Genomic DNA, 18,063 nt, shown 5'->3' on the forward strand with positions numbered 1-18,063 from the left:
GACGATGGACTCATATCTGGGAGTCACCTGCCACTACACAGATGCCAACACAAATCTGGGATCAGTTCTCCTGGGAGTGGCAACATTTCCTAAAGCCCACACCGCTGACAACATCAAAGAGGCTTTGTCCCACCTCATCACTGACTGGGGACTCACTGGAATGGTGACTACATTAGTGACCGACAATGCGGCCAACATGGTAGCAGCCACTGAAAAGCTGGGGCTACGCCATCTACCATGCTTTGCCCATACTCTTAACCTCATTGTGAAAAAGGCAGTTGAAGAACATGAGACATTGACAGAAATTCGAACCAGAGCAAGGAGGGTGGAAACATATTTTAGGAGTAGTTCAAAGGCCAATGATAAACTTATCCTTGCACAGGAAAGGATGGGTAGGCAGCCCCTGAAGCTTGTGCAGGAAGTTGAAACTAGATGGAATAGCACCCATGACATGCTGCAAAGACTCCTTGACCTCCGAGAGCCTGTTGGTGCTGCCTTGGCTAGTCTGTCTAGTGACATCATGCCACTTTCAAGTGTTGACTTTGAGGTCATCTCACAAAGCCTGGAAGTGCTGGCACCCTTTAAACATGCCACAACAGAGCTCTCTGAGGAGAAGAGGGTGTCAGCGTCCAAAGTTATTCCCATAATTAGAATGATTCAGCACAAAGTGGCTGAAAAAACAGGCCTGGCAACCAACCCAGCAGCTGTATCATTAGGGATGGCTCTGCAGCAGTACACCATCAGGCGATGTCGGAATGTGGAGTCAATCTGTATTTTGGCTCTAGCGACGTTGCTGGACCCCCACTTCAAGACCCTTGGGTTTGGCAATCAAGACAATGCCCGTGAAGCTGAACGGCTGTTGACAGGTGAATGTACTACAATAATCTGGTCAACCAGTCAGTCTACATCACAAGCAGAACCATCAACCTCTCAGGGAGGCCAGAATCCAGCTTCCACAGGAAACCTTTGGGAGCTCTTGGACAGCCGGGTCAGTGAGACCCAGAAGACCCAGAGCTGCAATGCAAACGCCACTATAGAGGTCAAGAGGTATCTAAATGATCTCCTCCGAACAGAGGACCCTCTAAAATACTGGCAAGCCCATAAGGCTGTGTATCCCCACCTGTATGCCCTGGCCAGTAAATATCTGTCTCTTACTGGCACATCTGTTCCATGTGAGCGCATATTTTCTAAAGCTGGGAATGTGATCAGTAAAAAAAGAAGCCGGTTGAGCCCCAGCACAGCAGAGCAAATTATATTCTTAAATAAAAATATGGCATAACAAGATGTGTATTTGAGTATTTGGGAATTTCTGTTTCCAAACAATGTGTGTGTATAATGTTGTGTAGTCAGGAACCCAAACACTTTCATTCTTGTGCATTACTTTTTCACTTTTTCACTATTTTTATCCATAGTGCAGGCCTAATAGAATAATATTAGAAATGAAGAACAGCCAAGCAAACAGTGCAATGAAACCTCAACAAACTTGGTGTCAATAAAATGACACATAATGTAATATGTATGTATCTTTAAATGATGTGGCCATACAAAACATCTGGATGATGCTGGTTGTGTATGATTTTTATTGACCACCAGATGGCGATGTGGAGTACAGTGTCAAAAGCATCGAAGCTTCAAACCAATTTGGCAGTAGAAGCGTCACTGCTTCAAAAGCCTCGCTCGGCACATCCCTAATGTAAGCATCATATCTGAATCACCCGAAGGGTCGGACAGCCGTTTGTCAAAGATCTGCACACAGTGCGGAGGACATGTCTGAAAACAGTTTATGTGAAATGAACTGAAGTTTCTTTTTAATTGTTTAATCTGAATTCACTCATGTACTAACTTTCATACAAGTCCTTTACTCCAAGACTACGGTGGCCGACAGGTGCAAACGACGTGCATCTTATGGCAACAGATGCAAATCAACAAAACACGTGCAAATAGATAAAACACAACCAACTTAAGAAAACATCTTCATCTTCATTTGACAACACGTGCACATCATTTAGAAAACGCGCTGCAAATTCAGACAACATTTACATTTCAATAACGCACGACGAAATCCACAACACAACGGAAGTGTTAACGGGGGACACTTAAAAGTGATGAACACCTCTGAAACGTGGCGAACGGGTGTGACAACAGCAGCTCCTGTTTAAAGAAATCTGGCTTGAAATGTTGGGTTTATCTTAACATTTTAATGGAACTTAAAAGTGATGAACACCTCTCCTTTACCAGAGACTTTCTAATGTGGAGACACAGCACTCAAAAGATACTCCTTAGAAATGCATGGGGCTAGTTTGTCACGCCAATATGGCCGTTGTCTACACATATCCCACCCCTTCCTCGGCAAAAGTCGACATGTGAAAACATTGAGCCAATCATGTGGTGTGATGTGAATTGAGCCAATCATATGGTGTGTTGTGAAGACATCGTGCCAATCATGTGTTGTGATCTCGCCGCTGGAGCAAGATTGGTGTCGTGTTCTGCTGAAATGGATGCCCGACGAGTGCCCAAAAAGCGTTGTCAAATGGCCGCCGAGTGGAGGGACTTGCCTAAAAGGACTTTGCCTTTACTGTCTGTACGTATGTAGTTCACCACCTGCAGCGCATTTTCTAAATTATGTGCACGTGTTGTCAAATGAAGATGAAAATGTTTTCTTAAGTTGCTTGTGTTTTGTCTTTTTGCACGTGTTTTGTCTATTTGCACATGTTTTTGATTTGCATCTGTTGTCATAAATTGCACGTCGTTTGCACCTGTCGGCCACCATAGGCTACAAGATACCACATCATACATTTCCCAATTATTAAGGAATGCATCTGTGTTAAACCTCAAACCTCAATGAGCCCAAAAGTTAATTAAAAAGAAATGAAAGGTTGAAGGCGTCAAAGCCTGTGCTTCTGCAAGAGTGATGGTGACACTATGAAACCACTGGTTTAAACCAGTTTTAACCAGTTTTTGGAGATGATGGCAAGCCTCACGAGATGGAGGGGTGAAGATGGGGACAGTGAAGCTAACTCAGGCGGTGACTCTCATCCCCAAACAAGAGTACCTGCTGTGGGGTAGACTGCCAAGTAATGTGTAGGGTTGGGCGAATGAAGCCCCACGAGGCTTTGGAAGGTTCTTCCTGATTGCATCGTGTTTCGAAGTGTCAAAGCATCGAATGCTTTTAATGATTTGAATTGAAAATGTGCTTGGTTTTAAATAATGGTATGTTTCCGTGAAAATATCAAATTGGCCTTGGGAGGGTGGTAGCATACCGCGCGCACGACCGGGGTTCAAATCCTGCCATGTTCATAATTGCCATGAGTTAGCATTATTTGATATTGCATGCTTCTCTATAGTGGTTGTGTTTAAGACTTCATTTGATGTTTTGCAAAAACTAATGGCAAAATAACGTAGGCTAATTGCTGCAGATGACCACAGCAGTGTCAGATAACAGAAAACATATTGGGCATTGTAAACAGTGGGGGTTGTGAAAACATGGGGCTCCGCAATTGCTCAAAGTGTCGACACTTTAAAGGTTTATCGAACTTGTAACGCTTTAGGGGTTTGATACAAACACCGGTGCTCCTGTGTCAAATGTCCCATTTAAACTTTTCAGTGACGTCCGGAGTGTTATCAATTTGAGCGAGTATACTACACATATTTTCTAAAGATACAGGACTGCTGCAGACAATGAGCTGCCAACCACCATCATGTAGCCTAATAGCAACCCAAAATAATGAACTTGCTGTCCTTATAAAAAATAAAAAGTTGGTCTCGGCATGTCCATTCTTGATCCAATGGTTCAGTGGCAATAGGCTACTCAAGTGAATAAAGCAAGACAGCCTAATAAATAAAATATTTGTCTCACTCAGTAATCTGAGTCTAATCTATCCCACCTAAATATCAAAAGTGATTTCTACTGACATGCTTCCTGGTGACATAAAAACACAAATGGTTTCCCCTTGAAATAAAGGCTGACATAAGAGACATAAGCTATGCAAGATGGGTACAAATCCCTGTCCTGGAAAATACAAGATATAGGATGTATACAATGACAAATTCAAGGTCTCAAAGTGTTAATATTACATTAAATCTCACCAGAAGTTGTTATTTAAGGGGTTATTTAAAAAAATGCCCCCAGACCCAGACCTAACTAAGCTGAGTTACCAACCCTTTGAAGTGGGGTCATGTGTGCACACCTTTTGCTACATAGTGCGCAAGTTTTACACACTTATTTTAATAAATGGTGCACTCATCTTAGTAAATAATGCACTTACTTTATTCAATTCAATTCTACACACAAGCTAAACATTTTAGTGAGTCCCCCCCCCCCCCCCCCAGAACCCTGGTGGGGAGAGTTACAGTATAACGCCGCTGTGGGGAGATGACTGGACTCCCATGAAAATCACCAACATCTCCGATAAACCACTCACCCTGAGAAAGAACAGCAAGCTCGCAAACGTGTCTACTTGTGTTGCAGCTGAAGACCTCACACTGTTCCAGGGTTCCTTTCAGAGTGACGCTGGCTCGGCTAAAGGGACTCATGTAAGATCTACTTCGACTGGTTTAAGATCTACTTCGACTGGTTTAAGATCTACTTTGTACATCCACACACCCAAACACTCATGACTTGTCATGGATTGTGTGAAGTGGTTAAAGTGGGCTTTGCCAGGTGGGGGAACCCTACAATCCAGTGTCGGTGCAACGGGGAAAAATGACTCACCGTTAGACAACATATTGAGTATTGTGGTGTAGCAATACTTTTTGGACAAGAATTGCTAGCTTCTTGGTCACCTCTGTACACACGGAAAATTAACTCACCATTTATTTGTCACCATTAACAATATCATCGTGCTATATTGTTGGTATTAAAGAATATATTTATTATTAATTTTAATTAATTAAATCCTGCCCCCCCCCCCCCCCCACACACACACACACACACTTTGACCCCTGATTGTGTGCATCTCACAAAGAGTTAAAGTTTTTGTTTTGTTTGTTTGTTTGGCAGCGGCGCCTGCCTGCTTGTCACTCTGGATCAGCGGCGGCCCAAAGTGCAGAGGCAGCACTGGCAGCACTGGCAGGCAGGCAGAGACGCATTGGTATGCAGGTTATAGAACAGGAGCGCAAAAAGAAAAAGAAAAAAAAGTAGGGGTGGATTTCAAACGCAGGTACTAATACTGCAGCGATGAGCTGTGTGGGGCTATGGGACAGTTATCTAGTTATCAGAGTTTCTATACCACCGCTCAGCAGGGCTCTCCTGTCAGTGCTGCGACCACAGTGTAATGGATAATTATCTGGTTAATTACCTCCGTTTGCTCATTGACGCTCAGTGTGGAGCGGAGGCCAGATGTAAACGGACTCATGGGCAGAGGGGGACCCTGAGTAGCCGATACCGCTTGGCAGTGGACACCGTATAGAGTGAGAGCAGATGGATGACTGAGTCAGTGTTGTGGAGTGCTTAATGAGATGTTATGAGACACAGTGAGATAGAGGCTGTGAAGAGGCCTATTTAAAAGGAAGTCCTGTAGACACACACTGCTTAATAATCAGGTGTCCCTTTGTTACCCAGTTGCACAGACAACTGAAGTGGCGACAGCTTTAAATGCTAACCCAGCATTAGCCCCTAGACTCCCACTTAAACATTAGTCTGACACACATTTCCAAGGAAGTGCAAAAGTGTGCTGGCTTAGGTGCAGTTTACCAACAGTAGCAGACAGTGAGGGGATCCAAGGATTCCAGCAGTCCTCATTTTTGAAAATCAGGCATATGGGTCAAAAGCCAAACTACTGCTATCTGAACGTCTCTTAATTTTAAAAAAGGCAGTCAGACATGTCCTTTGTGAATCTCTGCTTGAGGGGTTGGCCAGATCTGTTCCCCTCTAACACGATTGCAACACCACGGCAACAGTGAGGGCTGAGGCGGTCCTTCACCCACTGCCCCATGTCTCAGAGCCTCCTTTCCTTATGACCCTTCACATGACAGCCCTGCCCTGTTGCGTTATGCGCCTATCTCTCTCAGGATGAGTGTACGTGGTGGTACACACAGCCATAAAAGAGTAGAAATGCTGATGATTCAGGCAGAAATATGATAAAAGTCTTGTCACAGTCGCTTCAGGTGCTGATAGGGTCCCTCCATACTACTTTTCATTTTCATTTTGAAGATGACCTTGAATCTTAGCTGGTTGTTAAGCCTCTTGAAGGATTGCTGGCACCAATAAAACTGACAAGGGAACATTTAGAAGGTGTGGCAATACTTGACACTACTGTATTTTTATTATTATTATTATATTAAGATAACAGATAAAACAAACAAAAAAGTAAGACACACTATTCAGTAAATATTTGTTAGTGTGAGGTGCTACTTTGAACATCAAGTAATCTGTTATGGCTGACTTCCTCCAACTCACATGGTAGGTTGGGGCTACAGTGTAGACTATAAAGTGGTTTAAACGGTACGTACCTTTTCTCAAAGTGGGAGGCTTTGGCTTTCAGGAAGTCAGTCTGCCAAGACAGCTGGGCATTTTCGGTCATTAAACGGCTCACCTACCAAGAATAAAGAGGGCAGAGACTTTAAGCATGTCTGATCGGAGGGCAATGCTTTTAGTGCATTCATGACAGGAAAGTGTACAAACAAACATCTGTATCTTCCCAGGATATCCAATAATAGAGAAACTGAGAAGGAGAAACTGATATCATTCAGGACAAGTACTCAAGTGTCTGAGTCAGTGTGCAAGTCTACACAGGACAAAGTGTGTTGTTTCTTTACTTTGCAGACAATTGCAGATCCCCATAAGCTGGATCTGTTTCTCTCATGTGCTTAGCACTACTACATCTAAAGAAAATGACTACACCCCGGTATCTCACTCATAACATACAACAGGCCACACATAGTAAGGAGGGTGGGACTGTGTTTGAACTAAATATAATCACCAAGCGAAAGATGCGTTAACAACTCTAAATGTGTTGACCCTTGTTGTGACAGACTCTGTCAGTGTAATCAATGTTGTCACAGTTACCTTGAAAAAGTAATCTGATTACTGATTACTCCTTTAAAAAGTAACTTAGTTACTTTACTGATTACTTGATTTTAAAAGTAACTAAGTTATATTACAAGTTACTTTATTAGTTACTTTCAGCAGCTGCCGACAACACCCCCAACGCCTCAACATAAAAATGATAACCTGTTTTGCCAATACTCACTATACTGGAAGTGCATTTTAACAGCAATGTATAGCAGACATCCCAACCTAACCTTCTTAGATACTGAAATTCAGATGTTTGTTCAATAATGTCTAAGTACACCAAATAAGGAAGGCCTATTGATAGAAATTGTTATAGTAAAATATGTAGATTTTTTTTCATGTAGCCTTGGCAACTAGCCATCTTGTAGCCTATAGGCCTGAGTAATATGCAAATGAAATTACACACACACAATGAGTTGCACAGATGTGAGGGGGCAGGTCTCCCATTGGGCCACTGCAGGATTAATGAAAAGGTTTTAGCTGTAATGAGGCTTGCTTGTGCCTGCCATAATGATTGAAAAACCACAATGCTAGAGAGAGAGAGAACAAAATGTCTACCATTCACTTTGAAGCAAGTGCCAAGTCTTAAATTAATTCTTGATTTATACCTCACCTTTAGGAGACATCTACTCATATTTCAGAATGGTGTTAGACCACATCAGAAATGCAATCACTATTGATAGTCGGTCCCAGCGGGATGCCAGCATTTTGACGGCAGGTGTGCACATATTTGTGCTGTCTTACAGTACAATTATGGAATAAAGGGGACTGTCAAACTAAATCTCTCTCTAATCCATCCCATGACAATCATATTGGTCATTATGTTCTATTAGGGTCTTCTGTCAGGACCCCAAAACCACCCTACCTCCCCACCCACCCCACAGTGGCATCCCTAAACCCACGCCTTAATCTCCACAAAGTGTCCAATTAGACAGAATGCATGCAAATGGCAGCTTGACACTAAGATCAAAGGTAAGCGCTTTGAAGATGGATGGCTTGTCTGCCCTAGGAGCCTATACAGGCCATGTTTGCCAGTGATGTGTGAGTTTAGGAATCCCTGACATGTGAAGGCATACATATATTATCACCGCACCTCTGTCAAAACACAAGGTGACAGACTGGGATAATAATGGGACATGTAGTGACAGCAATGACATGTCCTGCCACAGTAGCTTCACAGAAAGCCAAGTGGTGATTAATTGATTATGCCCAGAAGGAGAAATGGAGCTTTTACTTGTGCGTCAATCATCAACCTGCTTTTATGTACTGCGGGTGTCATAAAGTACCTTAGTTCCTGGGTGATCACCCCTTTCAGCAAAAAAACATGAATTATCTACAGTATAGCACACTGTGTGAACAGATTATTTGCTCATACAGATTTATAATGGTAGTAACCCAAAGGGAAAAAGCTTCTGAAAATCTACTTAAATTTCACACTAGTGGATAGATATTTATTGCATTAATAGTCATCACCACATAAGACTCTTAGACTAACACCATTCCTGTAACTTCAACAAGGCAGCACACTGAATGAGTTTCTCTCTGATGCATCAGCAAAAGTTAGAGTGAAAGTAGAATATATCTCTTGAATTCCTTAAAATAAGAAAGACGTAATCTGGAATTGTTATGTACAGCACTCCTCCTCGCCACAAAGCCACCACACCCAAACTAATTTAGTTCACTGATCATATTATCAAGACGACACACAGTCAGATGAGATGATAACCTTGCTGGTTAGCCTGTCCTGAGTATTTTGCAAGGCGTAATAAAAACACTCCATAGGTAGTCAAATACCAAAGGGTATGCCATCTATGATCTCACCTGAGTCCTTAGGTCCTCCATGACCCCCTCCTGGGCGCTCCAGTCACGAGGTGGCGGCAAGTTCTCGCGTCCCCAGTCCAGGATGCGTTGCTCCAGGTGGCGGTTGGCCGCCTCCAGGCGCTCCACGTGCTCCAGGAAGCTCTGAAGGCGCTCGTTCAGGCCCCTGAGGGCCCCCTGGGGGTCTTCCAGTGGAGGCTCCATCAAGCCGCTGCACCACATTCCCACGGTTGATTAAAGCAACAAACACACACACACACACACACACGGAGAAACACACACACACACGCGCGTACGTGTACAGGGCTGACAGAAAGTGTTTTTTTTTGTTTCGGTTTGTTTTTAATTCCCCTTACAAGAGCAAAGGCAAGGCTGGTGGTGTGCAGGCTTTTCAGTGGCCCCACCTAGTTTTACAGTCACACACACACATAAGCACCTAGTTTTACAGTCACACACACACATAAGCACCTAGTTTTACAGTCACACACACACACATAAGAACTGTTGACTTTGTTAATGTTTGCCCGACAGATGCAAGCTGCACCACTCTCACCTGGTCCGCGCGCGCGCGTGTGTGTTGCCGATGTGGGTCCGCAGCTCGACTTGTTGGGTCAGCGTGCGCAGCTAGGAGTCCCCAACACTGGACCACCACGGCAAGGGGCTTCACACAGGCTCACTTGGGGTCCCTGCGACCAGTCGTCTGGGCCATTGAGGTGTTTCGGTGCTGCTGTTGTTGTTGTTGTGTTCTGCACCCCTCACCCCCCACCTCCCCCAACCCCTTCTTCCACAGCTGCCCTTCCCCTCGTGCGGAAGCGTTAGTGGAATGCCTGTGAACAGAGACAGAGAGTGATCATGACTGCGTGTGCGTGTGTGTGTGTGTGTGTTTGTGTGTGTGTGTGTGTGTGTGTGTGTTCGCATCCAGGCTACAAACAGCAGGCCCTGGGTTCGCTGCGTGCCTTGCTGTCTATGTGGACATGAACAGGGAGGGTAGAGGGGGGGCTGGGTCGGTGCAGAGTGGGCCTGCTGCCCACCCTGCTTACATCACGAGGGCTGGGGCTTTCTTTGTGCTCTCTGATCCAGGATTACAGCGGCCACCACATAGGATAGAGTCCAGGGACACACACACACACACACACACACACACATATGCACAGCACACACACACGCACACACACGCACACACATGCACAGCACACACACACAGCACACACACACAGACACACACACATGCACAGCACACACACACGCACACGCACACACATGCACAGCACACACACACAGCACACACACACAGACACACACACATGCACAGCACACACACACAGATACACGCACACACACATGCACAGCACACACACACAGACACACACACACATGCACAGCACACACACACATGCACAGCACACACACACACAGACACACACACATGCACAGCACACACACACACACACACACACACACACACACACACACACACACACAGACACGCACACACACACAGACACACACACACACACACACACACACACATGGACAGCACACACACACACACACACACACACACACACACACACATGCACAGCACACACACACAGACACAGACACACACACATGCACAGCACACACACACAGATACACGCGCACACACACACACACACACACACACATGCACAGCACACACACAGACACACACACATGCACAGCACACACACACACACACACACGCACAGCACACACATACAGATACACGCGCACACACACATGCACAGCACACACACACAGACACACACACTCACACATGCACAGCACAGCACAGCACACACACACACACACACACACACACACATGCACAGCACACACAGACACACACATGCACAGCACACACACACACACACACACGCACAGCACACACATACAGATACACGCGCACACACACATGCACAGCACACACACACAGACACACACACTCACACATGCACAGCACAGCACAGCACACACACACACACACACACACACACACATGCACAGCACACACAGACACACACACACACAGACACACACACATGCACAGCACACACACACATGCACAGCACACAGACACACAGCACACACACACACACACACACACAAATACAAACTGTTTGTGTGTGTGTTTGTGTGTATGTGTGTGTGCAGGACTGAATGAGTCCCCAGTGTTTGGATGTATAAGTGTATTTTGCTACTCTATAGATGTAGATAGCAGTATGTAGATAGCCTATAGATGTACAGTAGATAGCAGTATGACTGTGTGTGTATGAGGGGCCGTTTAGGCCTTAATTCATACTTGGTCTTACACACACTATCATAATCTTGCACATACACCACTATATAATAGTGAGTGTGCATGAGTAGTCATTTTACATGTATGTATGAGAGGGTATAGTCGTGTATGTGAGAGAGTATAGTAGTGTATGTGAAGGAGTATAGTAGTGAATGTGAGAGAGTATAGTAGTGTATGTGAGAGAGTAAAGAGTATAGTAGTGTATGTGAGAGAGTATAGTAGTGTATGTGAGGGAGTTTAGTAGTATATGTGAGAGAATATAGTAGTGTATGTGAGAGACTATAGTAGTGTATGTGACAGAGTATAGTCGTATATGTGAGAGAGTTTAGTAGTGTATGCAAGAGAGTATAGTAGTGTATGCAAGAGAGTATAGTAGTGTATGCGAGAGAGTATAATAGTGTATGTGAGAGAGTTTAGTAGTGTATGCGAGAGAGTTTAGTAGTGTATGCGAGAAGGTATAGTAGTGAATGCAAGAGAGTATAGTAGTGAATGTGAGAGAGTATACTGTAGTGGTGTATGCAAGAGAGTATAGTAGTATATGTGAGAGAGTATAGTGGTGTGTGTGAGAGAGTTTGCATGAAACGGAAGGAGTTTGATTTCTCAGTTCCTGATTGGTTTGTCAATGTCACTTCTCTCTAGCTAGCCAATTAAAATCAAGGAAGAGGCGGGACCTACACTGTCAACAATGTTCGTGTAGACCTAGTGGTCGAGGAAAAAATCAGCCAAGTCCTATGTGACTAAATATTAAACTACTACTGCAAACCGAATGCAAATTATACAACCTCTCATGCACAAAAGAATCCACATTTCCCCTTTGTATGTCCTCAGCACATCGTAAAACATCACCAAAAAAATGCCTAATCTCATCTTCATTGGCACATACCAACAAAATACAACTCCACAAAAACAGCACTTGAAAAGTACGCCTGAAGACTTTGAATAACATCATACCGAGCAACAAATTAGGAAAAGTAGGAACAATAGGAATAATGTCCTGCAAAGTATTTCCTGATATGTCCCTCAATATTAATGTCACTTCCTGGTTAACTTCTAATGTATGTATGTGAAAGTAGAATGTATGTATGTGGGAGAAGAATGTATGTGTGTGAGAGGAGAATGTATGTATGTGAGAGCAAAGAATGTATGTATGTGAAAGGAGAATGTATGTATGTGGGGGATAATGTATGTATGTGAGAACACAAAGAATGTATGTATGTGAAAGGAGAATGTATGTATGTGAGAGGATAATGTATGTATGTGAGAGCAAAGAATGTATGTATGTGAAAGGAGAATGAATGTACGTGGGAGGAGAATGTATGTATGTGAGAGGAGAATGTATGTATGTGAGAGAGGCAGTATGAATAATGTCTTGCACGGCCCCTCATAACTAAACTCTCTCTCACATACACTACTATACTCTCTCACATACACTACTATACTCTCTCACATATACGACTATACTCTCTCACATACACTACTATAGTCTCTCACATACACTACTATATTCTCTCACATATACTACTAAACTCTCTCACATACACTACTATACTCTCTCACATACACTTCTATACTCTTTACTCTCTCACATACACCACTATACTCTCTCACATTCACTACTATACTCCTTCACATACACTACTATACTCTCTCACATACACGACTATACCCTCTCATACATACATGTAAAATGACTATAATAGTGAGTATGCATGAGTATAGTGGTGTATGTGCAAGATTATGATAGTGTGTGTAAGACCAAGTATGAATTAAGGCCTAGACGGCCCCTCATATGTGTGTGTGTGTGTGTGTGTAAGAGTGTGTTAACGGGGTGGGAAACTGGCAATATGGCTCCATTATTTTTGAGAGAACTCACCAACTGTTTCTCTCTCTACCCCCTACCCCCCCCACACACACACACACAGACACACACCGCCCTTTTGGTCAATATTTATCCATGTTTGGTTTTTGTAGTCCTGTGCATGTTTGAAAAAGAGCAAAGTCTACAGTGCAATAATTACTTTGAATGATGGGCAGACAAAAGTCAACACTGGTGTTTTGATAATGTGGCCAAATGTTAAACAGGTGGAAATCTTGTCGGACTTGAAGTACTGCATAACATAACGTCACCTTAAAAGGTGATCATTAAGCACCCCCGCAAATGTTCCATTACAACTTCTTAGCAGTAATGCATGTCAGGTGGACGTCGTCACAATCTATTGTGTGTGTGAAAGTGCTAAGTCATAAATATGACAATACAAAATGTCATGAGGTCATCTTTTTTATTTGGATAAGGCCTATCTTCTTTTGAGGTGTTGATATATATTATGCGTAATTATTATAAATCCTACTCATTGGAACTGAGAGATAGCTACTGTAGTGGACTGTCATCCACCCAGTCCAGCCAAAGCACTGAAGGGTGGGCACGAAATGGAAAGAAAAGCAACTCTGCACATGGCAACACAAGGCTAGACTGAAATGCACGATGATACACATGTACGTACAGTATGTTGCCAGAATACCCCTCTCTATACAAACACACACACACACACACGCAAACGCATGCATGGCACTCTTTAGAACATCTCATGGGAACATGCATGGCACTCTTTAGAACATCTCATGGGAACATGCATGGCACTCTTTAGAACATCTCAACATGCATGGCACTCTTTAGAACATCTCAACATGCATGGCACTCTTTAGAACATCTCATGGGAACATGCATGGCACTCTTTAGAACATCTCATGGGAACATGCATGGGAAATGTTTTATGAGCTCTAAGGGCATTAGAGGCAGGCCGGTTCTGTGTGTGTGTTATAATGTATATATAGCCCAGGGCCCGGGGTATAAACACAGCTTAGTTTGACTTCTTCGTCGGAAAGCCTCAGCTAATTAACGAACGCGCTCATGTCTCCACATATGCTGGGGTACTGCATAGCTGCAGAGGTCACATGTTTTAGGATATGCACGTCTATGGTCTTGCACAGAGCCAAGAGTATGATATCGTGCTCAGTGGTCCTGGACAAGAGGTTGGAAATCCTGAAAGGGATTATTGGAGGGAATTCCTTTGGATATCAAAGAGTGTTTACAGAGGATTTTTACATTATCCTCTAATGTACAGTAATATATCCCTGGAGGCAAGGACAGGCATGTGCATGCAACACGTTAGCTTCAAGAAGAGTGATTTAACCAGATTTGCTTAATTTTTTTTATTGAGCCCAAAAGGGAACTATGAACTACATGTTGATACACTTCAACCTCTTCAGAATTGCACCTGTTGGACTGCTGTCTTGGCAAGAGGTGCATAGCTTGAATCCTAGCATTAACATTATCCAGTCTCTTTTCTTCTGACAAGGCCTTAGGCATCTCGTTAGCCCATATGCTAATATGCTGATGGATAATGGCTTGTTAGCTACCTTTTTCACATTACAAATGCAAATGCTATGTCATGTTGATCTCGAAGTATCTTTGCTGGAGACGTTAGCAATTAGTCAAGGAATCCAGTGGTTCAAACAATGGTCTTAACCAACAAAAGCAATTTTCATAGCTGACATTCTTGGGGATTGCATAATAACCACTTAGGTAACACAAGATTTACCAACAAGCAACACATTTTCATTTTCCCTCTCTCACACAAACTGTTTCTGATAATATAATGCTGCTTTTTGCAATTTTTGCTTTTAGAAGTTGTGTTTGCGTAAAGATGTGTGTTTACTTGTTACCTTTCCATGTTACTGTAGGTCTCTGCATTAGTGTTGTGTTTGCATAAAGATGTGTGTTCGTTACCTTTCCATGTTAGGTCTGCATTAGTGTTGTGTTTGCGTAAAGATGTGTGTTTACTCGTTACCTTTTCATGTTAGGTCTCAGTGAGGCCATCACGCCATTTGTCTGTTGTTGCTTTTGTTGTTGTTTTTAAACAGCATAATAATGTGCATCCTTCACTTTGGATATATGAAAATTCCTCATCAGAGAGGAACAAAGAGTGAACAGAATATAAAAATGCCTGTATAGCAAAATCAGATTGGCAGATAGCGGACCGCTGGTGCTATGCCTCTGGTGGCGTGCCACTTGTGGTCCGCCATTGGACCACCATCTCTTTAAATTTAACTTGTCATGAATATTAAGAAAAGTTAATAAAATGATATATGGAGTATAACTGAACAAATGAAAAAGATTTTAGACCAATAGTGGCAAAATATTGGACAATTTGTCTGTAACCCGCCAGCGGACCGCCAGAGAACCGATGAGCAAAATGCCAGCGGACCGCCAGCTATGCCCCCAATGGACCAACAGTGGTCTGCCAGCCTCTTGCTATCTGGATGCACATACAAATAAAAGTGCTATTCAGGAAAGCACCAGTGTGTGCTGATGGATAGCATTTATGTCATTAGATCTGATCAATGCAAATCTCACATCATCCTGCCAGAGTAGCTGCTGATGGTATGATGGTGACCAGGATGTCCTTTTTTTACCGTGAATGTCACTATGCGGTCCTGTTTATCTTCTTCTCTTGACCAGAGTTCAGAGAAGTAATAATATCAGGGTCAGTCAGGGTCAACTGCGGTCACATAATTCTTTATCTTCCTGATTCTCTTTCTCTTTCTCTTTCTCTCTCTCTCTCTCTCTCTCTCTCTCACACACACACACACACACACACACACACACACACACACACACAAACACACCCAAAACACCTATAGGCTTGTTTGTGATCAGATCAAGATAGCGTTCAAGATGGTTGAGTATGGAACGCCTCTACAGTCTCACAGCAGCACACACACTCAGTCAAATCAATCAAACAAACACAATTGGTCCTTTACTTTGGAAACAGTCAGGCAGATAAAAGACTGGATGCAAACTACTACTGTTGACACAGTAAGTTTAGGGTTAGGCTTCATGCAGCATAAGACGAACAATAAAAAGAACACATGCAAAGATATTTCCCCTTCAGGTTCAACAGAAAACATAACCATCTTGGCTCTGTTTTTTATGTTGCATAACACCAATTACAAACTGCCAAAAAACACAACAAATACATTCAGCCTGAAGCCTGTCGGGGCATGACACCAAACAACACATTAGAGAAACTAAACAGCATCAAGCCAAATCAAAGGCGGAAACTCCTCCGGACGGTTCCTCTTACCAACACAGGGGGCCGCCCACGCTATCTGTCCGTTGACGATCCCTCTCTCTCTCTCTCTCTCTCTCTTTCTCACTGGGCAAGGTGCACTTCTTCCTTCTTTCCAGTCCAGCAGCTGCTGGGCGTCGGTCGGTGAGCGGGTTGTGATGGCTGAGGCTGATAGGGTCTGACGATCTCGATCTGATGTGGGGTTGAGCAGCACTCCACCCAGATCCTGTTGTCTCGTCTCTCTGTCCGTGTGCTCTCTCTCTCTCTCTCGAGCGCGCACGCTCTCCGTTAGTGACTTGTGACCGCACCGTGAGAATGCAGACTAGCCGGTTCCCCTCTCTCTGTCAGGGGCCTGTGGCAGCGTCCTCACACCGCCCGGTCTTACAACAACGACAAGCAAACGTCTCAGAGACACAGAGGCAATCATCTAAAGCAAAACCTGTCAGAACAAGTAGCTGGTAGCCCTCCTTCCCACCTTGACCTCAGGCAAGTGTCAGGGAGTAAGACATCTCTAAGAAACATGGTAATTGGGTCAAAATGGTTAATTTGTGTCTCACAAACCCAAAGGCAGACAGCTTCTGCAGAGGTCTTCAAACATGAACATGAATGCCTTAATCATTCAAGAGGTGAACAGGGAGTAGGGAGTTGGGTTCAGGGAAGGATTATTTTTGCAAGGGGGATTAAAGGAAATTACCCTTTTAAAGGGAGGTCAACATCACAGCACAACCATTTTAAGCCCCAGGACACAAATACCACATACTTTCATACAATGAGTCCTCGTTCCTCTCCGCTTCCTCAAGTCTGTAATTTTTATCATCCTAACTCTTTCTCTGACACACAGGCTGATGGCAATGCATGCCATGCTTCCTGCCGACTCCCTTCATGGGAAACCAATAGAATGTAAGCTATTTGAATTTGTTCTTTCAGATTTGATGGATGGTTTGCTACTTGACAGTTACTCGCAGGTCCATTCCTCAGACTGTGCTCACTGTGGGAAATGGTTTGTTTATGTTTTATGGCTTTGTTTATTTCATACAGGTGAACATTAAGGTGAAAATAAAGCATGAATGTTGGTAAACTGCTATATTGGTACCTACACAGACCGTGACAAAACGTGATGTTATCTAAATGGTGACTGTATAGAAAGATCTTTTTAGTCTAGATTAGATATTTTTAAAGAAATCTGAGTCAGTGAACATTCAGATATCATCAATTTAGAAGGAAGGCTGATAGTGAGGGAGTGGTGGGTGGAATAGTCTAGCATAATAAGGGCAGTATCACACATTGTTTACAAAATAGCCGCATTTCACTTTTTGAAAGGACAAACAATAGCACAGTTTATATTTATGCTTCCTTAGAATGAAGTCGTGATTACATTAGTCACCAGGTATGGCTAGATATGAATGACTTTCATTGAGAGGTCATGTATTGGTATGTAGAGGTGGGAATTTCCAGCATCACAAAGTAAAGAAAAAAATTGAAGTGAAGTTTGAGTCAGAATGCTGCAGCCTGTCTGGTCTTTCATCAGCCAAAGAAAACACATGTAACTCCTCTCCTCCTCTCCTAGTTACTCTTCATTTGATTCCAATAGTGACAAGAATTAGATTTAAATCTCTCACCTTGGCCTATAGGACACTTACTGGATCTGTTCCCTGCTATTTCAATTCTGTGATCCAGATCTACATCCCCAACCACCCACTGCAGTCTTCTGACAAGCGTCTGTTATGTCGACCAGCCATAAACTCTAGGTCAAATGCAAGACTCTTTTCCTCGTTGCTGGAATG

At 43.4% G+C, this 18,063-nt stretch overlaps 1 protein-coding gene across 3 annotated transcripts in view; it reads right to left on the minus strand.

Annotated features, from left to right (window-relative positions):
- krt222 (keratin 222) overlaps positions 1-18,063 on the minus strand; it is a 30,119-nt gene extending 12,056 nt beyond the window's left edge. The window contains exons 1-5 of one of the 3 annotated variants that reach the window (XM_042102971.1): positions 17,899-18,063; positions 16,295-16,659; positions 9,384-9,657; positions 8,834-9,041; positions 6,451-6,533 (exon numbers count right to left, since the gene is read on the minus strand). In XM_042102971.1, the coding sequence (XP_041958905.1) occupies positions 6,451-6,533; positions 8,834-9,034 (284 nt within the window). In that variant the 5' untranslated portion in view covers positions 9,035-9,041; positions 9,384-9,657; positions 16,295-16,659; positions 17,899-18,063. The other 2 variants (XM_042102970.1, XM_042102969.1) reach the window with 2 other exon arrangements.

The sequence above is a fragment of the Alosa sapidissima genome, chromosome 9 (assembly GCF_018492685.1).
Source record: "Alosa sapidissima isolate fAloSap1 chromosome 9, fAloSap1.pri, whole genome shotgun sequence".
NCBI classification, from domain to species: domain Eukaryota; kingdom Metazoa; phylum Chordata; class Actinopteri; order Clupeiformes; family Clupeidae; genus Alosa; species Alosa sapidissima.